This window comes from Cercospora kikuchii (genome assembly GCF_019650295.1).
Source record: "Cercospora kikuchii DNA, contig_00009, whole genome shotgun sequence".
NCBI classification, from domain to species: domain Eukaryota; kingdom Fungi; phylum Ascomycota; class Dothideomycetes; order Mycosphaerellales; family Mycosphaerellaceae; genus Cercospora; species Cercospora kikuchii.
This window is the reverse complement of record NW_025408590.1, coordinates 813,779-824,836: the sequence shown is the minus strand read 5'-3', so window position 1 is coordinate 824,836 and position 11,058 is coordinate 813,779. Positions and strand designations below refer to the sequence as shown.

Below are 11,058 nucleotides of genomic sequence, written 5' to 3'. Positions count from 1 at the left end.
AGAGAACGGCTGAACGACTTTCATCCTCCAGCTAGCTGGTGCTTTCATGATGAGATCTTAACATCGCGCTGTCACCTGCGCGTGTCAAAAGACTTTTCAAGACATTGCCCTCGAGCAGACACTTCAAGTCGATGTTCGCGAGCTGCGGAGATTCGTTTGATAATGCAGCGCTACCACAAGGCAAGCCACTCTATCAACGAGATTCTTCATGGCTCTTTCGCTACTGGGGGACATTACTACACACCACGATTTGCCTGCTTTCCGGCTCAGATACATAGCCTCCAAGCTACTTCATCTCAATCAGTGGAAGAAGAACTCCATTAACTTGGAGGGGATCTTAGCAGGCCCTCGTCTACTCCACCCTTCTCTGCCTTACTTTCAAGTGGCGGTTGGAGGACTAATCACTGACGGACATTCACTCTTTTATTCTTTCATATCTGCCTGGGACGACCTCAAAGTTGTCTTGGGCGATGAGAAGGATCTTGCATGTCTGCATTAATCTCGAAGCTTGTTTCCTCTCGAAACTTACTTCCCCCTACCCATTGATCTACCAACTCCTCCCTGTCCTGACGCCATCAAAGATCCGCTGACATCCGCACACTTCCCACTGAACCTCACTCGCTCGCCCGAAACCTCCGTTCGTGCTCAGCCGAAGCATACTCTAGTCGAAGCTTTCCGTTCTGATCCTCAAAGCTCCAACCAATGATCTGTGGTCGCTCTGAAGGCTGGGTGACGGTCTTTGCTTCGCCATTGATATTCTTGACAGGTGTCGCGACGCGATGACCGTTCGTAGTGACGTATTCTGGTTTCTCCGTCTTGTCATCGCTGCTCGCAGCGGCTGCGTTGCCTTCTGGTCAGTCATCCTGCAACGAGGTCTCATGAGCGGCTATGACTACGGGGTAGGCGTGCACTTACGCGAGGGACTGCTCGATGGCAGAGACGATATTGAAGGCATTGTGTTCAGGTTGACGAAAATCCGTATACGTCGCTCTGCTAGCAATCTTGTCTGCTCTGACAATTAACACGGCGGACTGAGGAACAAGATTCGCTTTCGCAGCTCCAAATGCTCTCGTCGAAGTTTGGTCTGATCCACGGTTTGTCTTATCACTGACCAAAGCGAGAGCTGCGCGAGGTAAGCACGACCAAATTCTGCGTCAATAGCTTGAAGATGCGGTGCTCGCACCAGCTACATAGCTCTCATCAAAGATCGAGGACATCGGAAAGGCACATGGACATTTGTTTAATGTTTTTGGTGTGATATCATCGCTTGCCTAATATGCTAGCTTGGGTAGAGACCGTCAGTAGAGTTGAGTGGAATGCTCATCCTCCGTGGCAACTCGCATGCAACGTCATGCCGATGAGGCCATGATTCAGTGCAAGGGGCGCCGTCGTAAGAAACACATACATCGCCAATAAGAGTCGAAAAACACAGGCACTCATGGGTAAACATTGAGTACCGCCGAGCCGCTCGCAATAAACGCAATATGGGGGGTTTTCAGGGCGTGATCAGGAAAGCAAACTGCATTTGTCTCCGCTTCTCAGATCCATGAGCCGCAGGCATCAGGGTCGATTTCGCTGGTGTCTTGTTGCAATTCTTCTTCACCGTTCTGATTCATCGCATGCTAGTCTCTTATTCCACCTGTCAAGGAGGTGATGAGAAAGATGCATCCTTCGTCCTCGCTCCCGCACTCCAACGCCAAATGAAGCGCACCTCGCTGATGACTGGTAAAAGACGAAAGCAGACTTAAGCAGCAGGCTTGGCCTCCTCAGTCGGAGGTTCGGCAGCTGGCTCAGGTGCCTTCTCCTCGGCCTTGGTCTCGCCAGCAGCAGCCTCTGGCTCGCCACCATCGGATGAGGTCCAGAGGGTAAGGTTGTCACGCAGAAGTTGCATGATGAGGGTGCTGTCGCGGTAGGACTCCTCGGACAACGAGTCGAGCTCGGCAATGGCATCGTCGAAGGCCTGCTTGGCGAGGTGGCATGCGCGGTCGGGCGAGTTCAAGATCTCGTAGTAGAAGACCGAGAAGTTCAGGGCAAGACCCAGGCGGATTGGGTGTGTTGGAGTGAGCTCGGTCTGGGCGACATCGGTGGCGTTCTAGGACACGCGTCAGTCGCTGTCGTGCGCAGCCATGGTTACACAATGGAGTCATACCTTGTAAGCCTCGTGAGCAGCAGTGGCAGCGGTCTTGCGCTTCTCGCCAGAGGCAAACTCGGCGAGGTAGCGGTGGTAATCACCCTTCCTGTTGTCCTGCTGTCAGCCATCGACTTCTCATGATCGAGCATTGGCTGCTCCGATGCTGTGGTATACGCACATCTTGTGATAGAAGACTTTGCTCTCGCCGGTCTCGGCCTTGGGGATGAGGGAATCGTCGAGCACGTCGAGAACATCTTGGCAGACCTTCTCGAGCTCGGTCTCGATCTTCTGGCGGTAGTCGCGGATGATGCCGACGTGCTTGTCTGAGCCCTTGGCCTCCTCCTTCTGCTCGATGCTTGAGATGATTCTCCAGGACGCGCGGCGCGTGCCGACCACGTTCTTGTAGGCCACGGACAGAAGGTTGCGCTCGTCGACTGTAAGCTCACCGCCGAGCTGCGTCAGGTGTCAGTGATCGTTCGTCGTCGTTGCGGGGAGCTGGTCTTTGCAGTCTCTTGTGCAGAAGCTGCATCGATAGCTTATCGAAAAGCTGTGTACCTTTGCGACTTCCTATCAAACCCATCAGTTTCTGTCAATAACTTCTCCATCACGCTTTGTCTGGCATACCTTCATGTACTCGACCATCTCTGCGCGCACTGTTAGCAACTGCCTCCCCGTGACCGCTGGCGGAGGGATGACGTACCATCATAGCGCTCAGCCTGCTCGCACAGTCGTGCGAGGAACGTCTTGCTGCGGAGGGTGTCAGTGAGGGGCTCGGAAGCAGACGCGACATCGTTCAAGACGGTACCTCTCGCGCTGTAGCAATCACAAGTCAGCAAAGAGTCAACCGCAGGAGTATGGCGTGTTGAGGGGGTTTGTTGAGGCGAGGCGAAGGTCGCGCAATGCCTGCTCCTCCTAATCTGCCTGGGCGGCGGGGAAGGATCGAACATACCTCAGTGGCCATGTCGGCGGTGTGGTCAGGGATGGGTGGGGTGGGGATCCGGCGGTGGTGGATCGAGTGCAGCGGCGGTGGGGAGGTGGTGGTGAGTGATCCGGTGGTGTTTGTTTGAAGAGCAAGCGCAGGTGCGAAGGGTTGGAAAACAAGCGGGCGGGACTTCCGTGGCTTGAGCTGTGGCGCGTGTGGAGGAGTAGGGACTCGCGTTTCACCTCCTCAACTCGCTCACTTGGCCGAATCGCTGCTCAAAACAACGTCGCTGTCGACGTGGTTGCCAGCTTGATGCCTGCTGCATTCAGCACGAAATTTTGCGCCCTTTCGTATGGTCGGCTCACCACACCCGCGGCAGCGTTGCAGAGAAACGTGGCCACCACAACGACCCTCCCATCGTCTGCCTGAGCGCAATGGGCTGTGCAGGGTAGGGATCAGCTCTGGCCGTTTCTCAAGTCACGCGACATCGACCGTTCGTCACACAACAATTTAGGGGAGCTTCTCCCGGCGTTGGCGTACGTCAACTTCAATGCACTATACAGCCTGTGTCCAAAGGAGAACGACAGCGGGGTTGTTTCAAATGTGGAGCTCATTTGCCGTTCCTTAACTCACTTCGTTAGCAAGGCATCACAAGCAAAGTCAGTACTTCACTCGAAGAATCCAATTCCGACACGGCCTGAGGAAAACACCTTCGTCTGCTCTGTCCACACGTCCATCAAAGCATGTCGCTGTTTCCAACATCGTGATCCACCTCTGACTAATCGCCATTACTCGAGGCGCCAACCAGTACACTCACTGTTCAGCACAAGCCGACTTGCATGCCGAGAACGTTGCTCGAACTTCAATCCCACCTTCAAGAAGGTCTCCAGTGGTTCCGGGCCAGCTACTTTTGCAAGTCACCTACACACGCCGAACTTGTCTAATAAAGTAGAGGATCATCCGCATTGGCTTATTAACGATAAGTGATGCGTTGAAGACTTGAAGTACCTAGCGACATCAGGGAAGGAAAGTTCAACGTTCAAGGGCGAGTTCACTGTCGCTCTCCACAAAACATCGCAGGCCAATGTCTGTGGCTACCCATCTCGCGACGGACGCCACCACGTACTTGGAAAAGCTAGATCGCAGTGGTTCTTGGACGTGAAGCCGACGTAGTGTCAGAACTGTGCAGCAAGGATGTTGGCGCTTTGCGGCGAGTGTGGCCTATGCTGAAGCAGAAAAGAAATTTCACAGCAGCGCTGATCCGCCGGTCTTCGCAGCAAGACTGTCTCCGGAAATCACAGCTCATGATGTTCAAGATGAAGAGTAAGCCATTGGATCCAGACAATTCCCATACTGTAGCATCTTTACTTCGCCGAGATTCTGCCGGCCCCTGACGTTGGAAGAAGCCCCTGTGCATTCTATTATCGGACAAACGAGCTGGCACTCATATTCTGAGCTCCCTCTTCAATTTGCAAGAACTGGGCATAGCTCTACACCAACTCTTGTTCGGGACCAGGCACTGAAACGACAAGCCCGCAGATTAGAAGTGTTGGACTTTCCATAACCAATGACTGCCTGAATTCGCCTGCATACTCTCGATTCGTGAAACTCCCAGGGCTATCGGCAGTATTGCAGACTCTCGTCCGCTCTTTGACGATGTCCGTCACCCATGGTTCTCATCAGCCTCCACGATGGCAAGACTGTTGCGAGCAGTGCGACTGTGTCAATGTCCGAGCAGAATTAACCTAGCCATCAAGTCTCACAAAATCAGCTTCGGTATGCTGCGAGAACGCAGCTGTGGTTTAGAATATCGCGATGGTTATCTGCATCTTGGTTGCATCCAGAAATCAGCAACCAGTGTGCAGAAGTCTTCTTTGTCACGGTAGTGCGAGCACCAGCCTTCTCGTGAGCGTGTACGCTTCTCCAGATCCTTACGGTAGCACAGGCAGGCTGAACACCTCGAGTCCGTCGTCGTTGTCTTGTTCATGTGCAGTCTCTTGCTTTGTGAAGTGCAGATGCAGGCTGTTGAGAAGTGATATGTCATCCCGCACGTGGCGTTCGGCTGCTCCCAGAGGTCAATGCAGACGCCTGTTTGGCCTGTCCAGCTGGCACCTCGAAAGTCAATAGAGAGCACGACTCCAGACTCCTTTACCCGCCAACACCCACCATCACCACTAATAACGCCGTCACGACCTTCATTCGCTCCTTCAATTCTGGACGATCCATTGCAGAGCGTGTATTTCCCTTTTGCGCGCCTCACGCCGCATAATCACCGAGCGCTGCGGCGCCGCGAGACAATCAGCTGCAAACACACAACATGGCGCCGCTGCCCATCAAGTTCACCGAGCAGCTGCAGCTGACTGCCGTCGGCATCGAGGTATGACAGTCAAGGATGCGCGCGTTCCATCAGACAATATGCTAATGGGCACAATCAGCCGGCGTCAATAGGCTTCAACTCATGTACGCTCGAATCCGACAACTTCGTTTGCGTGCGGCAGAAGGTCAATGAAGCTGCACAACCTGAGGTGATCATCATCAACCTCAAGAATGGCAACTCCGTGATGAAGCGGCCCATCAAGGCCGACAGCGCCATCATGCACTGGAATAAGGAGATCATTGCGCTCAAAGCCGGAGGGAAGACGCTACAGATCTTCGACCTGGCGCAGAAGAGCAAGATCAAGAGCGCGACTATGGCGGAAGATGTTGTGTTCTGGAAGTGGTTCAGTGATACCACGTTGGGATTGGTTACGGACACCAGCGTTTATCATTGGAACATCTTCGACCCAGCCCAGGTCAGCCCGGCCAAGGTGTTTGAGCGCAATCAGAATCTGTCCGGTTGTCAGATCATCAACTACCGCGTCAGCGATGACGAGAAGTGGATGGTCGTGGTCGGCATTTCGCAGCAACAGGGACGCGTGGTTGGCGCAATGCAACTCTACTCCAAGGACAGAGGCATAAGTCAGGCCATCGAGGGTCATGCTGCTGCATTTGGCACTTTGAGATTAGAGGATGCGCCGGCTGATACAAAGCTCTTCACATTTGCGAACCGGTCGGCGACTGGTGCCAAACTGCACATCGTTGAAGTTGACCACCAGGCGACCAACCCCACCTTCACCAAGCGCGCAGTCGACATCTACTTTCCCGCCGAGGCCACGAACGACTTCCCTGTAGCGATGCAGGTCTCTTCGAAGTACAAGGTTATCTACCTGGTGACCAAGTACGGCTTCATCCACTTGTTCGACCTCGAGACCGGTACCACGATCTTCATGAACCGCATTTCGAGCGACACGATCTTCACGACCGCAGGCGACAGCGAGGGGGCTGGCATTGTTGGCGTAAACAGGAAGGGACAAGTGCTTTCAGTGAGCGTGGACGAGACGACGATCATCAACTACCTCTTGCAAAATCCTGAGAACGCAGAACTCGCATACAAGTTGGCGTCAAGAGCCGGTCTCCCAGGCGCCGATTCGCTATACCAGCAGCGGTTTGACCAGCTTCTTTCTATGGGCGATTACCAGAATGCCGCCAAGACTGCCGCGAACTCGCCGCAAGGCTTCCTCCGCACGCCGCAGACGATCGAGCGATTCAAGGCCGTACCGCAACAGCAAGGACAACTTTCAGTCATCCTGCAATATTTTGGCATGCTGCTGGACAAGGGCAAGCTGAACCAGCACGAGACTCTTGAGCTGGCACGACCTGTTTTGCAGCAAAGCCGCAAGCACTTGCTCGAGAAGTGGATGAAGGAGGGTAAGCTCGGGTGCTCTGAGCAGCTCGGTGATCTCGTCCGCCTTCACGATGTTGCACTTGCTCAGCAAATCTACCAAGAAGCCGGCGCATCCCAGAAGGTCATCGCTGCAATGGCCGAGTCTGGCAACTTTGAACAAATTCTGCCATACTCTCGCGAAGCTGGCTACACACCAGACTTCAACGCCTTAATCCAGCATGTGGCGCGTGTCAACCCTGACAAGGCTGCCGAATTCGCTACAAGCATTGCTCGCGAGGACCCTTCGCTGCTTGACGTTGATCGTGTTCTTGACATCTTCCAAGCCCAAGGCATGGTGCAGCAGGCCACGGCATTCCTTCTGGATGCTCTGTCTGCCAACCTACCTGAGCAAGGACACTTGCAGACACGACTTCTGGAGATGAATCTGCAGAATGCTCCACAGGTCGCAGATGCTATTCTTGGCAATGAGATGTTCTCGCATTACGACAAGGCGCGCATTGCGTCGCTGTGCGAGGGCGCTGGTCTCCTGACGAGAGCTCTCGAGCACTACGAGGACCCTGCATCCATCAAGCGATGCATTGTGCAGACTGACAAGATTCCAGAGGACTGGCTCATCAACTACTTTGGTCGCCTGACCGTCGATCTCGCAATGGAGTGCATGGACGAAATGCTCAAGGTCAACATCCGCCAGAATTTGCAAGCAGTCATCAACATCTCCAAGAAGTACAGCGATCTTTTCGGCCCTACCCGAATCATCGACCTCCTCGAGAAGTACCGTACTGCAGAAGGTCTGTACTTCTACTTGGGTGGCATTGTCAACCTGGCAGAAGACAAGGAGGTTACGTTCAAGTACATCGAAGCCGCGACCACCATGGGACAGCTGCAAGAGGTTGAGCGTGTCTGTCGTGAGTCGAACGCATATGATCCTGAGAAGGTGAAGAACTTCCTCAAGGAAGCCCAACTCACTGAGCAACTCCCTCTCATCATTGTTTGCGATCGTTTCAACTTCGTGCATGACTTGGTTCTGTACCTCTACAAGAACCAGCAATTCAAGTCTATCGAGGTCTACGTCCAGCGCGTCAACCCTGCCCGGACTCCAGGCGTCATCGGTGGCCTTCTTGACGTCGACTGCGACGAGAACATCATCAAGGGCCTTCTCAACTCCGTATCGCCTGCATCGATCCCGATCGACGAGCTCGTGTCAGAGGTTGAGTCTCGCAACCGCTTGAAGCTCCTGCTGCCATTCCTCGAGCAGAGCTTGGCTGCTGGCAACCAGCAACAGGCTGTTTATAACGCTCTGGCCAAGATCTACATCGATTCGAACAACGATCCCGAAAAGTTCTTGAAGACAAACGACCAATACGACACTTTGGTGGTCGGCAAGTACTGCGAGAAGCGTGATCCAAACCTTGCCTTCATCGCATACTCTAAGGGCCAGAACGACTTGGAGCTGATCTCTATCTGTAACGAGAACGCCATGTTCAGAGCAGAGGCTCGCTACCTCTTGGAGCGCGCTGACTCGGAAATCTGGTCATATGTTTTGTCCGACAACAACATCCACCGTCGTTCGCTCGTTGACCAAGTCATCTCTGTCGCAGTGCCTGAGGTAAGTGCACGCCTACCACGTCTACGAGCATCAACTAACATCATACAACAGTCTACCGATCCGGAGCGAGTCAGTATCGCAGTTAAGGCTTTCATCGATGCTGACATGCCTGTGGAGCTCATTGAGCTACTCGAGAAAATTATTCTGGAGCCCACCACTTTCTCGGACAATGCTAACCTTCAGAATCTGCTCATGCTCACCGCAGCCAAGTCGGATCGTGGTCGTGTCGCCAACTACATCCAGCAGCTCGATGCGTACAGTCCAGATGACATTGCTCAGCAATGTATCGAAGTCGGCATGTACGAGGAGGCGTTCTTGATTCACAAGAAGGCCAACAACCACGCTGAAGCTGCCAACGTCCTCGTTGACCACGTTGTCAGCATCGACCGTGCTCAGGAGTATGCCGACCAGGTCGACCTTCCTGAGGTTTGGAGCAAGGTTGCCAAGGCCCAGCTCGATGGACTGCGCATCTCAGACGCTGTCGAGTCGTACATCCGCGCTCAAGATCCTTCAAACTACCAAGAGGTCATCGAGATCGCCACCCACGCCGGCAAGGACGAAGATCTCGTCAAGTATCTGCGCATGGCTCGCAAGACTCTCCGCGAACCACCTGTCGACACTGCTCTCGCCTTCGCCTTCGCTAGACTGAACGATCTTCCTGCCCTGGAGGAGTTCCTCCGATCATCGAACGTCGCCAACATCGAGGAGTCAGGTGACAAGGCATACGCTGAAGGCTACCACGAGGCTGCCAAGATCTTCTTCACGTCTATCTCCAACTGGGCCAAGCTCGCTACGACCCTCGTCCACTTGGAGGACTACCAAGCCGCTGTGGAGTCTGCTCGCAAGGCGAACAGCGTCAAGGTCTGGAAGCAAGTCAACGAGGCATGCGTTGCCAAGAAGGAATTCCGTCTGGCACAGATCTGCGGTCTCAACCTTATCATCCACGCAGAGGAGCTCAACGATCTGGTGCGGCAGTATGAGCGTGAGGGCTACTTTGACGAGCTCATCAGCTTGCTCGAAGCTGGCCTGGGTCTGGAGAGAGGTAAATGAAAAATTCTAACGTATCTTCGTTGACATTCACTAACGTACTTTAGCTCACATGGGTCTCTTTACAAGTCTTGGAGAGGCTCTCGCCAAGTACCATCCCGAGAGAGTGATGGAGCACCTCAGATTATTTTGGTTCGTACAGTCCCTAAGAGCCTGCTTCCAAAATGCCAACATCTGCTAACAATGGTTAGGGGGAGAATCAATATCCCGAAGATGATTCGCGCGGTCGAACTGGCCCACCTATGGCCGGAATTGGTCTTCCTTTATAGCCACTACGACGAGTTCGACAACGCTGCTCTTGCCATGATGGAGCGCGCCGCCGATGCCTGGGAGCACCAGTCCTTCAAAGAGACAATCGTCAAGGTCTCGAACCTCGAGATCTACTACAAAGCTCTCAACTTCTACCTGCAAGAGCAACCGTCGCTCATCACGGATCTACTGCAAGTCTTGACCCCCCGCATTGACGTCAACCGGGTTGTGAAGATGTTTGAGAAGTCCGACAACATCCCCTTGATCAAGCCGTTCCTGCTCAACGTGCAGCCGCAGAATAAGCGCGCTGTTAACGACGCCATCAACGACTTGTTAATTGAGGAAGAGGACTACAAGCAGCTGCGTGACAGTGTCAACAACTTCGATAACTATGAGGCTGTGGCCTTGGCCCAACGTCTAGAGAAGCACGAGCTGGTGTTTTTCAGACAGATCGCTGCCAACATCTACCGCAAGAACAAGCGATGGGACAAGTCGATAGCTTTGTCGAAGCAAGACAAGCTCTACAAGGATGCCATCGAGACAGCGGCGATTTCGGGCAAGTCCGAAGTTGTGGAAGAGCTGCTGCGATATGTGAGTACCCCTCCGGTTGCCCATGGCAAGCACCTGCTAACATTACATAGTTCGTCGACATTGGCAGCAAGGAATGCTATGTTGGCATGCTCTACGCATGCTACGACCTCATCCCTCTGCATACCGTCATGGAGATCTCATGGCGCTATGGTCTCACCGACTTCACGATGCCATTCATGATCAACTACTTCTCGCAACAAGCTGCCACGATAGCAGAACTGCAGCGGGATAACGAGGAGAGAAAGGAGCGAGAAAAGGCCAACGCACCGAAAGAAGATACTGGCCCAATTCTTGGACAGTCGAGGCTCATGCTCACTCAGGGACCCATTGCCAACGGACAACCTAATGGCGGATACAGGGGCTTTTAGAGATTTTGAGCGCGGTTGAGGTGTGGAGGATGATCTTGCTCTATCGGCAAGTAAGCGACCAAGGTAACGAAGGGTTCGCTGCCTAGGTCACGACTTGCGATTTGGGCGAGAGTGTATGCGGGTGGCCTCTACAGAGAAGAGGCAAAAAACTGGATTGGTTGCTGTATATTAGACCGCTTGACGCTGCTTTGGTCTGTATGCTACATCTGTGCTATACCGATTACTTTTACCACTATCGTCTCTCAGTCAGCCTTATGCGACGATGTTTTGCTTGTTTGGTAGTCTTAGAGGCAGAGAACCCCGTTGCCTTCTTGGAGAAAGAATTGGTCTCTCGCGATCGTTCTTGCGGACATTCTGCTCATAGCCACCCTCGTGAGCTAGGAGGCGTCCGTTTCTCCAGAGAAAGGTATGTTTACACCA

The 11,058-nt window shown here is 53.5% G+C and overlaps 3 protein-coding genes across 3 annotated transcripts; 1 reads left to right on the top strand and 2 right to left on the bottom strand.

Annotated features, from left to right (window-relative positions):
• Window positions 1–614: 614 nt before the first annotated feature.
• On the bottom strand, window positions 615–955 carry CKM354_001243500 (uncharacterized protein; the record flags this gene model as incomplete). Its single annotated transcript, XM_044807957.1, has 2 exons — window positions 615–847; window positions 916–955. 2 exons carry the CDS (start codon window positions 953–955, stop codon window positions 615–617), a joined length of 273 nt encoding a protein of 90 aa, XP_044663892.1.
• Window positions 956–1,744: 789 nt separating this feature from the next.
• Window positions 1,745–3,092, bottom strand: CKM354_001243400 (uncharacterized protein; the record flags this gene model as incomplete). The annotated part of the gene is made up of 6 exons (XM_044807956.1): window positions 1,745–2,092; window positions 2,150–2,237; window positions 2,310–2,584; window positions 2,756–2,775; window positions 2,832–2,874; window positions 3,081–3,092. The coding sequence occupies 6 exons, from the start codon at window positions 3,090–3,092 to the stop codon at window positions 1,745–1,747; spliced, it is 786 nt and encodes a 261-aa protein (XP_044663891.1).
• A 2,278-nt stretch (window positions 3,093–5,370) lies between these two features.
• On the top strand, window positions 5,371–10,638 carry CKM354_001243300 (clathrin heavy chain; the record flags this gene model as incomplete). The annotated part of the gene is made up of 6 exons (XM_044807955.1): window positions 5,371–5,430; window positions 5,489–8,383; window positions 8,435–9,425; window positions 9,478–9,562; window positions 9,622–10,270; window positions 10,321–10,638. The coding sequence occupies 6 exons, from the start codon at window positions 5,371–5,373 to the stop codon at window positions 10,636–10,638; spliced, it is 4,998 nt and encodes a 1,665-aa protein (XP_044663890.1).
• Window positions 10,639–11,058: the final 420 nt, after the last annotated feature.